Source organism: Rhinolophus sinicus, chromosome 18 (genome assembly GCF_057876585.1).
Source record: "Rhinolophus sinicus isolate RSI-liver-muscle chromosome 18, RSI-T2T, whole genome shotgun sequence".
Lineage (NCBI taxonomy): Eukaryota > Metazoa > Chordata > Mammalia > Chiroptera > Rhinolophidae > Rhinolophus > Rhinolophus sinicus.
Window position 1 is genome coordinate 44661876 of NC_142518.1, and position 17412 is coordinate 44679287.

Sequence of the window (17412 nt, forward strand, 5' to 3'; positions counted from 1 at the left end):
CATTACCTTTGGAGTCAAATTCATAACATGCTCTTTGAACCCAAGGTCCATAACTTTAGTACCTATGTTTTCTTCTATGTAGTTTATTGTGTCAGGCATTATACTTAAGTCTTTGATCCATTTTGAATTAATTTTGGTACATGGTGACAAATAATAGTCCAGTTTCATTCTTTTGCACGTGGCTATCCAATTCTGCCAGCACCATTTATTGAAGAGGTTGTCTTTTCTCCATTGCATGTTTTTTACTTCTTTTTCAAAAATTATCTGTCCATATTTATGTGGTTTTATTTCTGGGTTCCAAATTCCATTCCATTGGTCTATGTGTCTGCTTTTCTGCCAATACCATGCTGTTTTTATTATTGTGGCCTTGTAGTACAAGTTAAAGTCAGGGTGTGTGATACCTTCAGTATTGTTCTTTTTTCTAAGATTGCTCTGGTGATTCGGGGTCTTTTGTGGTTCCAAACAAATCTGATGATTTTTTCTTCTATTTCTTTAAGAAATGTCATTGAGATTTTGATGGAGATTGCATTAAATCTGTATATTGCTTTGGGAAATATGGCCATTTTAACTATGTTGATTCTTCCAATCCATGAGCACGGAATGTCTTTTCATTTCTTTGTGTCTTCTTCAATTTCTTTTAAAAATTTCTTATACTTTTCAGCATATAGGTCTTTCACATCCTCGGTTAAGTTTATTCCTAGGTATTTTATTCTTTTTGCTGCAATTGCAAAAGGAATTGTTTTTTGTGTTTCTTTTTCTGAGATTTCACTGTTAGTATATAGGAATGCAACGGACTTTTGTACGTTGATTTTGTAGACGGCAAATTTACTGTATTCGTTGATTGTTTCTAATAGCTTTTTGGTGGAGTCTTTAGGGTTTCCTATATATAGCATCTTGTCATCTGCAAAGAGTGACAATTTATCTTCTTCATTCCCAATTTAGATGCCTTTTATTTCTTTCTCTGGCTTGATTGCTCTGGCAAGGACTTCCAACACTATGTTGTAAAGTAGAGGTGATAGGGGAGAGCCCTGTCATGTTCCTGAACGTAGAGCAAAGGGCTTCAGTTTTTCACCATTAATTATGAGATTAGCTGAGGGTTTGTCACACATGGCCTTTATTATGTTAAGGTATTTTCCTTCTATACCTATTTTATTAATTGTTTTAATCATAAAAGAATATTGTATCTTGTCAAATGCTTTTTCAATTGATATAATCATATGTTTTTGTCTTTTATTTTGTTTATGTTATGTATCACATTCATGGTATTGCGGATTTTGAACCATCGTCTGCCCCAGGGATGAACCCCACTTCGTTGTGATGAATAATCTTTTTAATGCATTGTTGTGTTCGATTTGTTAGAATTTTGTTTAGGAGTTTTGCATCTATATTCATCAGAGTTATTGCTCTCTAGTTTTCTTCTCTTGTGTTGTCCAGGTTTTGGTATCAGGGTATCAGGGTAATGTTGGCCTCATAAAATGAGTTAGGGAATACTGTCTATTCTTCAATATTTTGGAAGAGTTTGAGTAGGATTGGTATTGGATCCTCTTTGAAAGTTTGGTAGAATTCACTAGTGAAGCTATCTGGTCCCGGACTTTTGCTTTTGGGAAAGTTTTGGATGACTGATTCAATTTCGTTACTGTTGATCGGTCTGTTTAGATTTTCCAGTTCTTCATGGTTCAGCCTTGGCAGGCTATGTTTCTAAGAACTTGTCCATTTCTTCTAGGTTACTGAATTTGATAGCATATACTACTTCATAGTAATCCTGGATGATCCTTTCTATTTCTGTGGTGTCTGTGATAACTTCCCCTTTTTCGTTTCTGATTTTGTTAATTAGTATCTTCTCTCTTTTTATCTAAGTGAGTCTAGCCAAGGGTTTGTCAAATTTTGTTAGTCTTTTCAAAGAACCAGCTCTTTTGTCACATTAATTTTTTTCTATTGACTTTCTGTTCTCTATTTCATTTAGTTCTGCTCTGATTTTTGTTATTTCCTTTCTTTTGCTGACCTTGGGTTTCATTTATTCTTCTTTTTCTAGTTCTTTAAGGTGTAACATGAGGTTATTTATTTGGGATTTTTCTTGTTTCTTGAGCTAGGCCTGTAATGATATAAATTTCCCTCTTAAAACTGCTTTCGCTGCATCCCAAAAATTTTGGTAGGATGTAGTTTCATTGTCATTTGTTTCTATGTATCTTTTGATCTATCATCTAATCTCTTCTTTGACCCAGTCGTTCTTTAAAAGTATGTTGTTTAATCTCCATGTATTTGCGTTTTTTTCCTGCTTTCTTTTTGCAGTTGATATCCAATTTCAAAGCCTTGTGATCAGAGAATATGCTTTGTATGATTTCAATCTTTTTAAAAATGCTGAGGCTGATTTTATGTCCCAATATATGGTCTATCCTTGAGAACGTTCCATGTACACTAGAAGAAAATTTATAGTCTGATCTTTTAGGATGAAGTGCTCTCTATATATATCAATTATGTCCATTTCATCTAATGTGTCATTTAGAGCTGTTATTTCGTTATTTATTTTCCGTTTGGATGATTTATCCATAGCTGTGAATGATGTATTCAAGTCCCCTGGTATAATTGTGTTTTGGTCAATTTCTCCTTTAGTTCTGTTAGTAGTTGCTTGGTACGTTTCAGTGCTCCCTGATTGGGGGCATAAATATTGCTGACTTTTATGTCTTCTTGTTTTATAGTCCCCTTTACCATTACGAAACGTCCATCTTTGTCTGTTGTTACCTTTTTCACTCTGAAGTCTGTTTCATCTGATATCAGTACGGCTACATCTGATTTTCTCTGGATACCATTTGCTTGGAGTGTCAATTTCCACCCTTTCACTTTGAGTCTATGCTTGTTCTTGGAGCTGATATGTGTCTCTTGGAGACATCATATGGTTGGGTTTAGTTTTTTCGATCCATTCTGCTACCCTGTGCCTTTTTGTTGGTGAGTTCAGTCCATTTACATTTAGGTTGATTATTGATATGTGAGGATTTCCTGTCATTGTATCTTTAGTTTTCTGGTAAGGCTGTGTCTCCATTGTTTCTTTGCCTTTTTGTTGTTGACTATTATTTCTGTGTGGTAGTATTCTATGATGTTTCCCTCTGTTTCTTCTTTTGTTACAGTATATACTCTGGTTTCTCTTCAGATCGTATAAATCTTTCGCCTTTTAATCATTCTTTAAAACTAAAAGCATTATAATTTATTGTAAATATTTTAAAAGTTTTTAGACATAGATAAATCATTTCTTAAGCCAATTGCTTACCTATTCTTTTGTAGCAGTGAACATAGGCTTTAGAATCAGATGTGTCTTCCTGGGTTCAACCTTTCCTCTGCTTCCTTCTAATTTTTTTTTGCATTTTCTCATGGATTGTATGACCTTAAGGAAGTGGCTTCAACTCTTTGACCTTCTGTTTTCTCACATATACTGTGGAAGTAATGATACATACTCCAGAGGGTTAGTGTATGAGAATTAAGTGAGATAGTATCTATGAAGTGTCTATTAAGTCCTTGATAAATGGTAACTATTTTGTATACATTCTCCAACCACGGAAAATAATAAGAAAATCTATGTAGCCTGTGTAGTGAAATACTGGGCAAAGTCATAGTAGGCAATCAACAGATATTTATCTCTCTGTGCATCCTCCTACCTTATTTTGCTCCTAAGCAAATTAGGGGGAAACATAACAGAGTGAGGCCAAGAAGAAATAATGGGAGCAGGTCAGGTACCTGGATGGTCAGAATGCTTCATCAAACCAAGGTGGAGGGAAAGTTGTTGAATAGGAGAATGAGTTTTAAAATGAACTCTAAAGTGTTTCACACTTCTTGTTCACTACTTAGTGATGTATAATGATGGTCACAGTGTAGCTTATCATACATACAAAAACAAGTGAAAGTTTAGGAATAACAGGTGGTGAGCAGAACTAAGCTCTCTGGAGATTTTTAGTTTAAGGCAACCTCACTCCTAAATTGTCTTTTCTGGAAGATGGGGCTGAGACTCCAGAGAAAATAATAGTATGTACCATGGATAGCTAACCTTGACAAGTCAGGTGTGAAAAATTACAACTGAGCTGTTTCATTCAGCTGAGAGCTTGTGCAACTTCTGGAGTGGAGTTGGAGAACTGAGCACAATGGATGATTTATTGGCATAAACAGCTGCTAGTACAGATAGCTGCTGAGTTCCGATTGGCTCATGGCTTTCCCAAAACAAAGGCTTCTGAAGACATTCTGGAAACGTAAGATCAATGAGTCTGCCTTTCTTATTCTGGAGACTGATGGATTCATACATCATAATAATAACAACCACCACAGCTAACATTCATCGAGCTCTTCCTATGTGCCAGGTACTATGCTATATGCTTTAAATGGTTTAATGCAACTAATTCTCACCACAATCTTGTTAAGTGGACACTGTTATTTTACAGATAAAGTAAATGTAGTAAAGCTCAAATATAGCTAGAATGAGGTGGAGCTAAGTGGCATGGCTGCAGAATCTATGCTCTTAATAACTTACTTAATCTCACCAAATCACTGAAGCAACCTACACTATATGGAGAAATTGGCATGGCTTCTATAAAAAACCTCTTCCAAGACTCACACTGTGAAGCAAAGCACCCTGATGGTCAGGGCAAAAACCCTATTGGCCTAGCTTCTGAACAATTATGTCTCTTTTCACTTGAGATATTTACTCCCTGATAACCACTGCTGCCACAATTCTGGCCTCAGAGGGATTCTGTTCCCCTGTTAATACTCAGGGCTAAAGATGGAAAAGGGGTCATTTCCTTGATTCTCTGTAGCTCAGCTGGATCAAAGTGGAAATATTCAAAATAATTTTATTGAAAGTTACGAAAAACTCAAGAAATATAACCACTTAGGAGGGTGTCATAAAGCTAGACAACCTGGCTCATCTTCAGCTCATGATTCACCACAGAGCTTCCTTCTCAGCTTACTCAAAGACAGTTTCTGTGTAGCAGAAAACAGTTTATACTTCTATCTCCAGAGTCTGGGGATTCTTAGATTCCTTGAAGCCTAAGACAAAGGCCTCCTTTCTAGCTTATTCTAGTAGTGTTCTTTATGTTTTTGTTTCAGTTGATTTCTTGGATACTAAAATATTATTCCTGAAAATAATATCATAGCCATCCTTTAGGGAAGAACTTATCCATATAGGCCTCATCAAGATGAACTTCTTAGAATTGCATGGTACAGCAAGCCGCAGTGTAATGTTCATACAGAAAGTGTACACACATAGAAAGAGTCATTCCTTTATAGATCCTGATGGGAGAAATCAGGCCTGCCTCACTTATGGGAATTATTTGAGAGGATACATGTAGCTAAGAAAGAAACATTGAATATAATTCATTTAGACTTTCAGAAAGCCCTCTGAGTAGAAACTTTGAGAATTTTCCACCATAGAAAAGGAACGAAGTCACAATGGTATTGGAAGAATGATTTATATTAATGGAGCAAAAGAAGACCTTCTCTGGTTGAGGATATATAAATAACAGTGTGTGCTCTGGAATTTGTTCTGAGAACAGTCTTCTTGATCTGAAAAGAGTGTTCACAGTGATAGTTTCCAAGCTTACAGGTAATACTAAGCATTTTTAGATAATGCAGAGCTGAGCCAACAGGGAGACACCTCAGGATGATTTCAGGAAACAATGGGCCCAGGAACTAAGGACAGCAGTCAGGCCAGAGAATTGGTGAGGGGAATGAAGAGCAGTTTAAGTCAAAACCATCCTGGCCTCTCTCTTATTCTCTCCAAGTCCTGTACAAAAAGTAATAATAAGGTTGACAGGGTAGCCCTGTGTCTGTAGTTTTAATAGAAAGAGTGGGCTAGAAGACAGAGGACTGGACTACATCTTATAGTAGGCCTGGGGTCTGTGAGTGAACAGATGTTCCCGCCACCACACATACATGAGAATGAGTCATTGAGAATGGAGGCAGCAAATTTAGTCTTTTCCATTTTTTTTCTGGACAGCAACTTCTCTCCTTTCTCAAGTCATGTAATAGCTGTATGGAAAACAGCTGGAGTGAGCTGAGAAAGGTTCAAGGAGAGTGTCCTAACAGAACAGCATGGACTCCCAGTTGAGGGAAAGGCTGGGGAGGAGGAAGCTTGTGTATTCTGAATAAAACAGAATGATTTCTTAAAATCCCTGGCGGCACACTGCTCTGCCAGACACACATAATTCCTGTCCCTGTTCTGGATGCCCAGAAAAAGAGACTGTTTTGTGTCTTACCCTTTATCTTCAGAAAGACAGAGAGGAGTAAACAAATGTGCAGACACTTGGCACTCCTGACTACCAAATGTCAAACATGGGAAGTAGTCCCCAAGGGAGATAGGACTGTTCAAGCAACTCACCCTACTTCTCAAACACCATCACCAATTATGTATAAAATATACTGAATTTAACTATAATTTCATTGCTCTAATTTCAGCTTCTTCCCCCACTCTCATTCTGTTCTCCATGGAAACAGGCTGGTGATTCAACTTTCAAGCACCGTTTCGTAGACTTAGAGATTGTTATGCACCCCAATCAGCTTGATTTTCCCTAAGTAGCTCAGAGAAAAAGGCTGAAAGATTTTGTTTATGCATCAGTCATCTTCATTACCAATGACTGCCCCATCTAATTTATTCTGGGGAGGTGGGGGGAATAGGGTGGTGCTAGGTCATAGGAAAACTATAATCCAAGACCAAAGGAGAATTATAAATGAGAAATTAGAAAACCAGTGATATAGTCTTGGCTCTATTGCTAAACCTGGTTGTATGATCTTGGTAAATTATTTCCCTTCCCTGGGACTCAGCTTGCCCATCTATAGTATGAGAAAAAAAAACCCAGTAGAGATAAGCTGATGCAATAGCAATTCCATAACAATGACTTTGGGAAGGGTCTTAAGATATAATGTATGAAGCATAGGAAGAGAGAGGGAGATGGGAAGACTGGGAGGGGTGGGAGATGAGGAAGGAAAGGATCTCTGTTCTTGCTATTCCAGACTCTGAAAATCTGCCCTCTGTTACTTGCACATTTTGTGAATTTTTCCACTTATATAAATATTTGTGTCCATTCATTAGCACATTTCTGACATGTTTACAGGACATCTGATATGTTATTTCAGATCATTTTGCCCCTCTTTTGCCTAGTCCAAACCAGAGGCAGCTGGACTGTCCCAATAGCTTCAGAAGCAGAAACCATGGAATGTAGAAGTTTTAAATTAAATCACTCATAGATAAAATCCCAGGAAACTAAGACCTTATTATTATTACTATTATTATTATTATTGCTGTTGTTGTTGTTGTTATTCTAATTAGTATTATTTGCAAATATAGAATGAGCCAGGCAAAACCTTCTTTCTTCTGTCATTTTCTAAGATCAGCTTAGGTGCCCAATGTAGGTGGCTGCCTTAACTGAGAAGAGGGACCTCGGATGACGGTATAGATTTTCTCAGGGCTCTTTAACATGATGATGACTTCGTGGTTTTAGGGGAAATTTACCATATGTACAAGCAAGTTTCCAGGAAAGGGCATCCCCACTCTGATCCCAAGCAACCCAGAGCACAGTGTCAGCAAGGAAAACCTGTAAAGATTTGGCTTTACAAATGTAATTGCAGACAGTTCCTACCAGCTCTTTTCTCTGTCCCCATTGGTGGGTAGAGCCTTGAGCCACCACAGTTTACTACAAACTGAGTTTCTTTCTTCTCTAGAAGGAATGACTGTTCTAAGCTCACATGCTTAAGCCCCAACATAACAGAGGGACTTTACTCTTGTCAAGTTGCTTCTCAGCGTGGAGGACTACTGATCTGAATAGGACCTCTCTGAGCAGATGACATGAGAAAAGTAACGGTCATATTCAAAACTTCTCTGCCAGAGCATATGTCCAAAAGAAGCAGTGGAATGAAGTAGAATTGAACCCCTTCTAGTCTGTGTTGTTCAGAATATAAAAAAGATAACCCACAAGGATTCTCTGCCTGAACGTAACAGTGGAAGTGACATATGAACTACTCATCTTTTCCAGATATAATTAAACTGAGTATTAAAAACATAGGCACCTAAAAGATGGAGAGTAGTACAAACTCAAAATGGAGTCTCCAAACTCTTCTTTATCCTAAGGCTAAGCACTAATGGCATAAGTGGGACTTTTCCCGAGTATAACTCAAGTCCCTGGAGGATTTTTATTTTCAAGCAAATTAATGCTTTTTGAATGCTTTCACCCCTGCCCCAACTCACAGTTGTTGTTTTTAATAATTACAACCAAAAGCACATGTCTAATTATTTTCATTCACTGAGCTTGTCTGTAATTTTTTATGGCCAATGACTGTAGGTTGAAACCTGTTCTTTTAGGGAACAAATAGCTAGTTTAAAGAGACTGAGCTGTTACAAGCTGATAATTTGGGCTCAGAGGACCTTTGGCAACTGCCATGGTTTATATCTGAGTTTTAGCAATGCTAAAACAACTGCAAAAAAGCTGGAATTCAGATACCCAAAGCCCCTTGGCTACCTCTGGCAATCTTCCAAAGACTTTGATGTATATGACCTCAATTCTTTTCCATTTGTCACAAAAATCAATGGCATTGTGGTTTTCAGATAGATTTGGGGTTTCAGAAGATGCTCTGTACTTCCCATATGCCTCAGATGGGGAGTTTTCTGGACAGCTTTTGACTTTTCCAGAAGCAAATCGCATGGGAGGGTATTCCTAGAGAATTAAGGGTGAAAAAAATAGAGTGTAGAAAAGCTTTTGTTATTTGTCCCCTTTCAATGTCCTAGAATTGCACATTGCCAAGATCCTAAAATTCCTTATAGATCACCTAGTCCAAACTTCCTCTCCCTTCTCCTAATGTTTCAATTACAACCACAACATTTCCTCCAAGGAGTCATTCAACTTCAACTTGAGTGTCTCCAGTGATAGAGAACTTTTGCGTTTCCCTGAAAATAAGACCTAGCTGGACGATCAGCTCTAATGCGTCTTTTGGAGCAAAAATTAATATAAGACCGTGTCTTATTTTAATATAATATAAGACCGGGTCTATAATATGATATGATATGATATGATATGATATGATATGATATGATATGATATGATATGATACAATAATATAATATAATATAATACCGGATCTTATATTAATTTTTGCTCCAAAAGACGCATTAGAGCTGATGGTCTGGCTAGGTCTTATTTTCAGGGAAACACGGTCTTCCCCTACTTCCTGAGGCACCCTTCTCCTTCTTGGGGCATGTCTATTAGAAAGTTTGTCCTTTTACTAAATTTTCTTCCATCCACACTCCTAATCTCACTGAAGTAGCAACAAAGCCTGTCTGCTTATTCTTCCTAACGACAGACCTTCAAAGATCTGAAGACAAAAATATCCAGATTTTAATCCCTTCATCTGGTCCCCATAAGTCATGATTTCTAGAGTGCACACCATATGAGAAAATAAGTATTTTATATGTATGAGTCATTGGAGACATCTATATTAGGCTGAGGTGGGAGAAATAAGGCAGTGACACATCCTCTGAAACATCAGGCTTGAAACCCATTAATTCATACAGCCATATAGGGGAAGGGAAAGAAAGAGAAAGGAGGGAAATTAGAGGCTGAAATGCAGCCAGCAAAACTAGCTACCACTTCCTGTTAGATTCACCGGTCAGGTCAATTGCAGTCATGCAAACACAGCAACCTTCTTGTCTCTCTCCTAAAAAGCTTTAAATGTCGATGTCTTAGTCAGCTTAGACTCTCATAACAAAATACCACAGACTGGATGGTTTAAAGAACAGGAATTTCTCACAGTTATTGAACCTGGGGAAGTCCAATTAACATGCTGTCCAATTTGCTTCCCAGGTGAGGGCTCTCTTTCTGGCTTGCAGAGAGTGGAGAGAGAGAAGATTCTGTTCTCTCTTCCTGTTAGAAGGACACTAATCCCATCATAATGGCTTTACCCTGATTACCTCATATAAACCTCAAATTACCTCTCAAAGAATCCACGTCCAAATAGCATCACATTGGAGGTTAGTACCTCAACATATGAATTGGGGGGCACAAAAATTCAGTCCATAATAATCAAGTATCTCATCCATTCCAGTACTCAGTTCTTTGTTAAATAAGGCACTATTAGCTTCAGAGGCTATAGCTGAAAAATACCTTCATGGCATAGAATTCAGGGCTTTGATTTTACCTTTCACAATTTCAGACATGCATGAGAACTTTTGTCAGGAAGCATGATCCAGCCTGGCCTGAAGCATGGCTGTTCACCTTCATGAGACCCTCTGGCCTTTTGGAGCCTGACTGTATAATAGTTTTAAGCCTAGTAACTATAGCTATGCTAAACTCATCTCCCAAAAGGCAGTCTCCAGGATCCCCATCAATATCTTGTTGTCAACTGCATTACAGAAAAGATGATCATTACATACAACATCTTAAAACATTGGTCAATGATTGTTGAGTCTTCATAAAGTGCTTTGTAATAGCCAAGAAGGGATTCCTTACCTAAAGCAGTTTTATACTCTAAGGAGTCAAGAAAAGGTAATGAGTGAGACAAGATGGAACATCATGAAAAATACTCAGGGACACTTATGAGAATAAAAATACATTATGTGATAGTTTGCTCTAAATTTTGAAGTATAGTCAATGCATATTATTTGCCTTCCTATTCTTGATAAGGTATCTTCAAGCATCATACAAACCAACTGATAATAAAGAGAAACATGTAACAAATACCTCAAGGCATTATGTATATAATGTCAGATAGTATTAGCACAGAAAAGGAAGTGGTCAGTTTGGGCAGGGGCAGCCAAAGGGGCTTCAAAAAGACCAGAACAGTGATGGATGAATAGGTATGATTCAGGAAAACAGAGAGGTTGGGAATGGCATTTCAAGGGAAGAAGGTGGCATGAACAAAAGGTATACAGGTTGGAATTGATCAATCAACACTCATTCATTCTACCAATATTTATTAAACATCTGTGACATGATAAGTGCTATGCTAGATATTAGGGCTATTGCACTGACTAAAACTTGTGTGGTCCTTGTCCTCATAGAGTTTACATTGCAATGATAGAAAGAAACAATAAATAAATGAATAGCTATTTTGTACTTGTGATAAATGCATGAGAGAGAGAATAGTTAGGTAGAGAGGGGAAGCCTACTTTACAGTGGGTGGTCAGAGAAGACCTATATGAGGAGGTAACTTTTAACTTGGCCCTAAAAGATTACCAGAAGCCAATGTAATATAATTGTGGAACATGTGGAACAATTGAGCATGTGAGAACAGATTTATGGAGAAGCTGGATGACATAGTTGGTGAGGAAGAGTGGGGCCTTAGAGGGGCCTACCTTGAGGAAGGAATATAAACTTTATCTGGAGGCAGTGGGGGAGTCATTGAGAGCTTTGGAAAGGGGTTTTGATCAAAGTTATGGTGCAGGAGGATAAATGAGGTAGCTTGAGAAAATTAGTTTGGAGAATGGTGTGACTGGAGGAGAGCAACTCAGTTAGGGAAACATTATAATTGTCCAGGCATGAGGTAATGACTGCCCAGGCTAGGATAGCTGCATAGTGGAAACTGAGAGGAAAGATGAAGTGAAAGCTGTGGCAAAGGAACAATTCATAGGACTTAGCAACTGATGGGAGGTGGAATGCAGAAGATGAGGGAGAGAGAAGAATCAAACATGATAGTGAGCTTTTAATCCTTGGTTATAGCAAATAGATGTCTTCCACCAGAGAAAAATTCAAAAGACGAGTTGGTCTGAGGGAGAAATAATCAGAGGTTTTGTTGAGTTATTGTTGACATGATAGTGGGATCCCCAAGTGGAAATGTCCAGTAGACAAATGGCAATGTGGCCTAAAACTGGCCATGGAGAAAAACAATAGCTCCAAATTGGGCATGTGATTATGGGAATAAAAAAATTAAGGGATGGGGGAAATTATCCTGTATTCAGCAATCACCTATTAATGCCTGAATGGGTCTTCTGCATTAACTGGATGCTGGGATTCAGGACTATGGAGTTTCACTACCCTACCGAGTGGGTTAGATAACAGGGGCACAGATTTTGAAAGCTGTCAGCTCAGTTGTTCAGCCAGCCATATTCTTCAGTCAAGAATATCACAGCTGTGAATGATTAAGAGGTAGACTTTATCAAGATAAATATTGGTACAAGGCACATTAAGCAAATCTTGGGGTGCTGGAAGCAAGTAGCCACAAGAAATGATAATACAATTGTATGACAAGTAGAATGTTTTAATCATTTATTTCTATCTCAAAACTTTGACTGCAAGATAACATTCTATCATTTCTGACCCCCAACACACACCCCACACACAAATGCAATGGAATGGTTAAAACTCTTAAGCCTGGATCAGCACCACCAGCAGTTCTTATCCAACAACTAACCTCCCAGACTGTAGCCATTTCTGTTTAAAAGAAAGTGTGTGTAGAGTTGTGTGTGTGTGTGTGTGTGTGTGTGTGTGTGTGTGTGTAATGTTCTGATGTGAAAATTGATGTATCTCTTGGGGGTAAGAACATTGGTATGACAGTCAATTTTTTCTTTACAATTTATATCAATTCTATTTGCAAAAAAGTTTAAAAGTGTTTCTGTATGCTGTCTTCCAAGTGAAAATCTGGGTATCCTGAGTTTCATTTCAAGATCCTCTCTTTTCTTTCCAGATCACATCTGTGGGAAACTGGTCAGTGTTACCATCTGGCTTAGAGCTGTTGTGCTACATTTTTTCTAGGGGAATTCACATTTAAGTGTATTTTCCTGCATACATCATGTTTTAATTTAATAAAAAGTATCTCTAGCATAGATTCCAAAATAAGAAATTACCTGTGGAGAGGCAGCATGAAATGGCAAAAATGCAAACTCATATCAGTAGACCTGGGGTTTCAGTCTTGTCTCTGCAATTTATTTGGTATATGTTTTTTTCTTTTTTAGTTAGTGAAATTAGGTTGATGGTATCATTAGTTTTGAAAAGTAACATAAGGGGATTGCTGTGAAGGTTTGTAAGTTGGACAATACATATGGTAGCCATCTATAATGGCAGACTTTCAGACTCTGATACTTTAGTGACATTATTGGGTTGGGGAACTATTTGGCCTATCACATTATATCAGTCAAGAAGCTTCATTGTCTACCTTCTTCAAATAAGCCTTCTTGGGAACTAATTCAGAGCTGTACTCAGTATGTGGCTAAAAGTGGCCTCTGCCATTGTTGGCATTTAGAATGAAATGCAAGAAATGTTGGGTTTCTACAACTGGGCACTTGTCCTCGAGGGAGTATGTTTTGTCTCTGCAATGTGGCTTTCAGGAAAAAGAACAAAGCATGTGTTATATAGCAGTTTCTCCTGCCTAGTCATATTCACAGTGACATTTCTTCACCTTCACAGATGTGGCTGGTTTCGTGGAGGCAGAACCCCTGGTCTCAATGATCGAGGGCTATGATGCTCGGCTCAAATGCAAGGCAGCTAAATATATCTACAATCATCTCGCTTGGTTCAGCCCCCTTGGAGAGAAGTTTCCTGTTATAGACACAGAAACCTTAAAAAATAACTACTCCATCTCACTGACGCTGGTGATTAAGAATGTGACCCAGAAGGATAAAGGGCAGTACAAGTGCAAGGCTTGGGCCCAGAGGAACATCACCAAAATGATGCAACATAATACTCAGCTCTTAATTAGAGGTAGAATTGGAGGGGCTTTCTCATAACTTCTTAGCATTTAAGCCAACTGCTGGGTGGGCTATGGAACCATGATATGGCTCTTGCTTCTGTATTACTTATAGGCTAAGCCAGTCAATCTTTTGTTTCCTGAAGCCTCTTGGGGATATTCCAAGGAATAGATCTCGAATGAATTGTATTCTCTGTCAAACAGATGAAAGAAAATTTTGGAAAAGGAACTTTTTGATCCTTCTAATACCAAGACTCTTCAGCAGTCAGTTTTATTGCTTGAGGTTGCTAAGGGTCACCTTAGTAAGTGTGAAGATTAAGGAATAACTTGAAGGACACAAAATGTAAACCACTGCACACTTTACCCATACAGTAGATTTTTATCCCTATCCATCCTATCTTCTCCTGAATATGGTAACACTTAACCATCCAAATATCTGATTAGACATGAGGGGTGAGACAAAGATTAAATGCCGTATTTGTGGTACCCTGCATCAAAATCTTGTCTTTTTTTTACCCTGGTCTCTACAGAAAGAGTGGCTCCATTCATTGTTGAGAATCTCACCAATATTGAGGTCAACAGCAGTGGCAAGATTTTGCTGGATTGCAAAGTGAATGGAACACCATGGCCCAAGATCGACTGGTTGAAAAATGGAGTTCCTGTTCTCCCTGCTTCAGGTGAGTCTGAAGATCTTGTGTAGTTATTTCCAAGTCTGAGGACCAATCAGGAAGGCTTGAATTGGTGTAACAACTTACAGATTACTTGACTTTGAAACCGTTCCAAGTTTGATTTAATGAGATGGGGCTTCACATGTTCTAAGACTGGGCTTCAGGGATAACACCTCAGATACTAATGACGGGGGTATTGTCAATGCAGGAATCTTTTTTGAGAACAACACCCTTATTATTGAGCGAGCCAAGAAAGAAGATGAGGGCTTATATCTATGCAAAGCAACCAATGAGTTGGGGGAAGTCAGCACAGCAGCTTTTATCACTGTGGAAGGTAAGTTGGAAATTCCTGGCTACATTGGTAATCAGTAATGGAACTCAGAAAAGAAAATAAATGCATTTGGTGATGGGTGCACAGTGTGGAAGAACAATGAAGAAGGCAAGCATGGGTATACATACAAGTACTGTCCTTAATATATCCACTTTCAATGGGAAGGTGTGTGGAATAGTTTGATTTGGAAAACCTGAGTTCACATCCCAATACTTGTGAACTTGGTGGGATCTAGGACAAGTCATTTAGCCTTTCTGGGTCTCAGATTTCTCATTTCTGAAATGAGAATAACACCAGCTGTACTCTATCTCTCACAGTACAAATGAAGGCCAAGACACAGGAATGCTTTACAAAATATAAACTATCAAATGAGAGTACTTTTTTTTTGGTTGATTGGAAAATATTGGGAGGCATTTGGAAATAAAACCAGAGAATGTTAGACCTCTGATCACCTTTCATTGTAAATATGAAGCCTAAAGAGAGTAAGACACTTGAAGCTTATGGAAAGGTCTTTTGACTGCAGTGTCCTATGCTGCTATGATGAGTATTTAACTGTTAAGTGCAAAGCTGTGTGTGTTCAAAGACATGTTACTGGTTGGAATACCGTCTTGGCCTCACTGCAGCCATTTGAACATTCAGCTATTCTTGTCTATCGCATATCAGGCAAACCATATAAGCTGATTTAACAATCTGGCCTCCCAGGGATCTGAGATAATCCACAGAGTGTGTACTATAAAAAACAGAAATTATAATAATATGAATAAAATAGCTAAAATAAATTGTCTGCCATGTATTGTGTTACTTTCACTTCTCATTATCTCCTTTATTTAATCCTCTCGATAACTCTATGTGGTATTTCATTATTCCCATTTTTAGATAGGGAAACTGAGTCAAAAAGAGGTTAGTAACTTGCTTAAAGTCATGCAGCTGGTAAGTGGTAGAGCCAGGATTTAAACTCAGGCAATTTTCTGCCACAGAACCAATGGAGCTATGAATATACATACATACATACATACATACATACATACATACATACATACATACATGCATATATATATCCATATCCAGTATGTTTTCAACTCGTATTTTGAGTCATCTAGTACAATTATCAGGGATGTTTTTCTCTAAGTATCAGTAGGCAAGGCCCACACACCATAAAAATTTCACACATGCATACACACATTTTGGCGACATTAGTCCTTTAGAAATAAAATGTGCTTTGTAAAAGGCAGTAATTTTCTCTTGCTTCTCCTCAGTCTCTGCAATGAATTAACTCATTTTCCTTTTAATAAATTCTGACTTCTTTACAGGCTCTGAAGAGAAATCTAATATTGAAGTCATCATTCTTGTTTGTACTGGCCTTGCAGCTACCCTTTTCTGGCTTCTTCTTACCCTGGTCATTCGCAAACTCCGAAAGGTAAGGGACAAAAAGTATTTTGGGGCCTTGGGGCTGGCGCATTCTGTAGTTTAGATGGTTTTAAGGCTGAACCTGGTTTATGTTTTTGTCTCAGATCAGTTTCTTGAAAGATGGCAATATTTATCCAGGCTAGGGAGAGTGTGTCCAAGCAGTGTGTGTGTGTGTGTGTGTGTGTGTGTGTGTGTGTGTGAGAGAGAGAGAGAGAGAGAGAGAGAGAGAGAGAGAGAGACAGCGAGAGAGAAGTGTGTGTGTGTGTGTGTATGTGTGTGTGTGTGAGAGAGAGAGGTGTGTGTGTGTGTGAGTGTGTGTGTGTGTGTGTGTGTGTGTGTGTGTGTGTGTGTTGGGGACTAAAATGTAATAGAGTTTTTACTTCCTGCCTCCTAAAACATTGGGAACTGATAGAAGAACACATCTTCCCACTCAGATTCTATCTTGAATTTTTCGTTAGTACAGCTAATGCTGTCAAGGATTATTTTTAGGGGATTGTAATGTATCAGCTGGGTTGGTGGCTAATATTCATACTTATATCTATATAAATATTATATCTACTAATGTGATATGTTTTCATAGAACATGGATTAACATATAGTTGCCACAGCTAAAGCCCTACTAAGTGATAAATGGGCTTTTATTTACTTTTGTTTCTGAGGCTACTTGTTTTTAAAAAAACATTTTTCATGTGTTAAGAACTCCATTTTGTAAAAGTTAAACTATTAGGGGAAAAATTAATGTGAACTTAGGCACAATCTCCTTTTGCTGAGCACTGATGCAGGTAATTGGCAGGAAGAGAAGATTAGGTCTGTCATTCCTGATGAAATGTGTCAGAAGTCTTCTAGGCCAAGCTAATGGACAGCTGTGGTAGACATTCCAGGAGTGTGATGGAGCTCCAAGTTTTCCTGCTAGTTAAGCCACTGGGTCATATCTCAGCCCCAAGCCATGCTAGCTGTCACGGGTCCTTTTCTTTCTTTAGACTCCAGGAACTCAGATTCCTTTTCTCAAATGATGGCACCAACTTTACCCTATTTCAGATTCCCCTCTAGGCTGGTTATAGAATTGGCCAGTCTTATTGGTTTCCCTTTCCTTGCTAACATTGAACACAAGAACCACATCTTTTGACTTAAAAGGGTTTCAATGCTATTACAGAGAATAAATAGAAAGAGACAAAAATGAATGCAGGGATGGGAGAGGAGGTTGACAAAATGTCTTGCATCTTATTAAAGATCTCCTAGATATTAGCTCTAGTCTGGGATCCCTTATTCCACATGTCTTCCTGATTTTCTTCTTTATTAATAAAGGTAGAACTTAACATATCTTCTCCTTTCCCTAGAACAAACTTCTGCTTCTTTTTTGCC

At 38.2% G+C, this 17412-nt stretch overlaps 1 protein-coding gene across 1 annotated transcript in view; it reads left to right on the forward strand.

The window, feature by feature from the left end:
• The window catches only part of LOC109436875 (vascular endothelial growth factor receptor kdr-like), a 315916-nt gene that overhangs the window by 196484 nt on the left and 102020 nt on the right, over positions 1-17412 (forward strand). Inside the window, exons 14-17 of the mRNA XM_074323230.2 lie at positions 13365-13658; positions 14175-14321; positions 14521-14646; positions 15954-16060. Of these exons, the coding sequence (XP_074179331.1) occupies positions 13365-13658; positions 14175-14321; positions 14521-14646; positions 15954-16060 (674 nt within the window). The remainder of the gene's footprint in view (positions 1-13364; positions 13659-14174; positions 14322-14520; positions 14647-15953; positions 16061-17412) is intronic.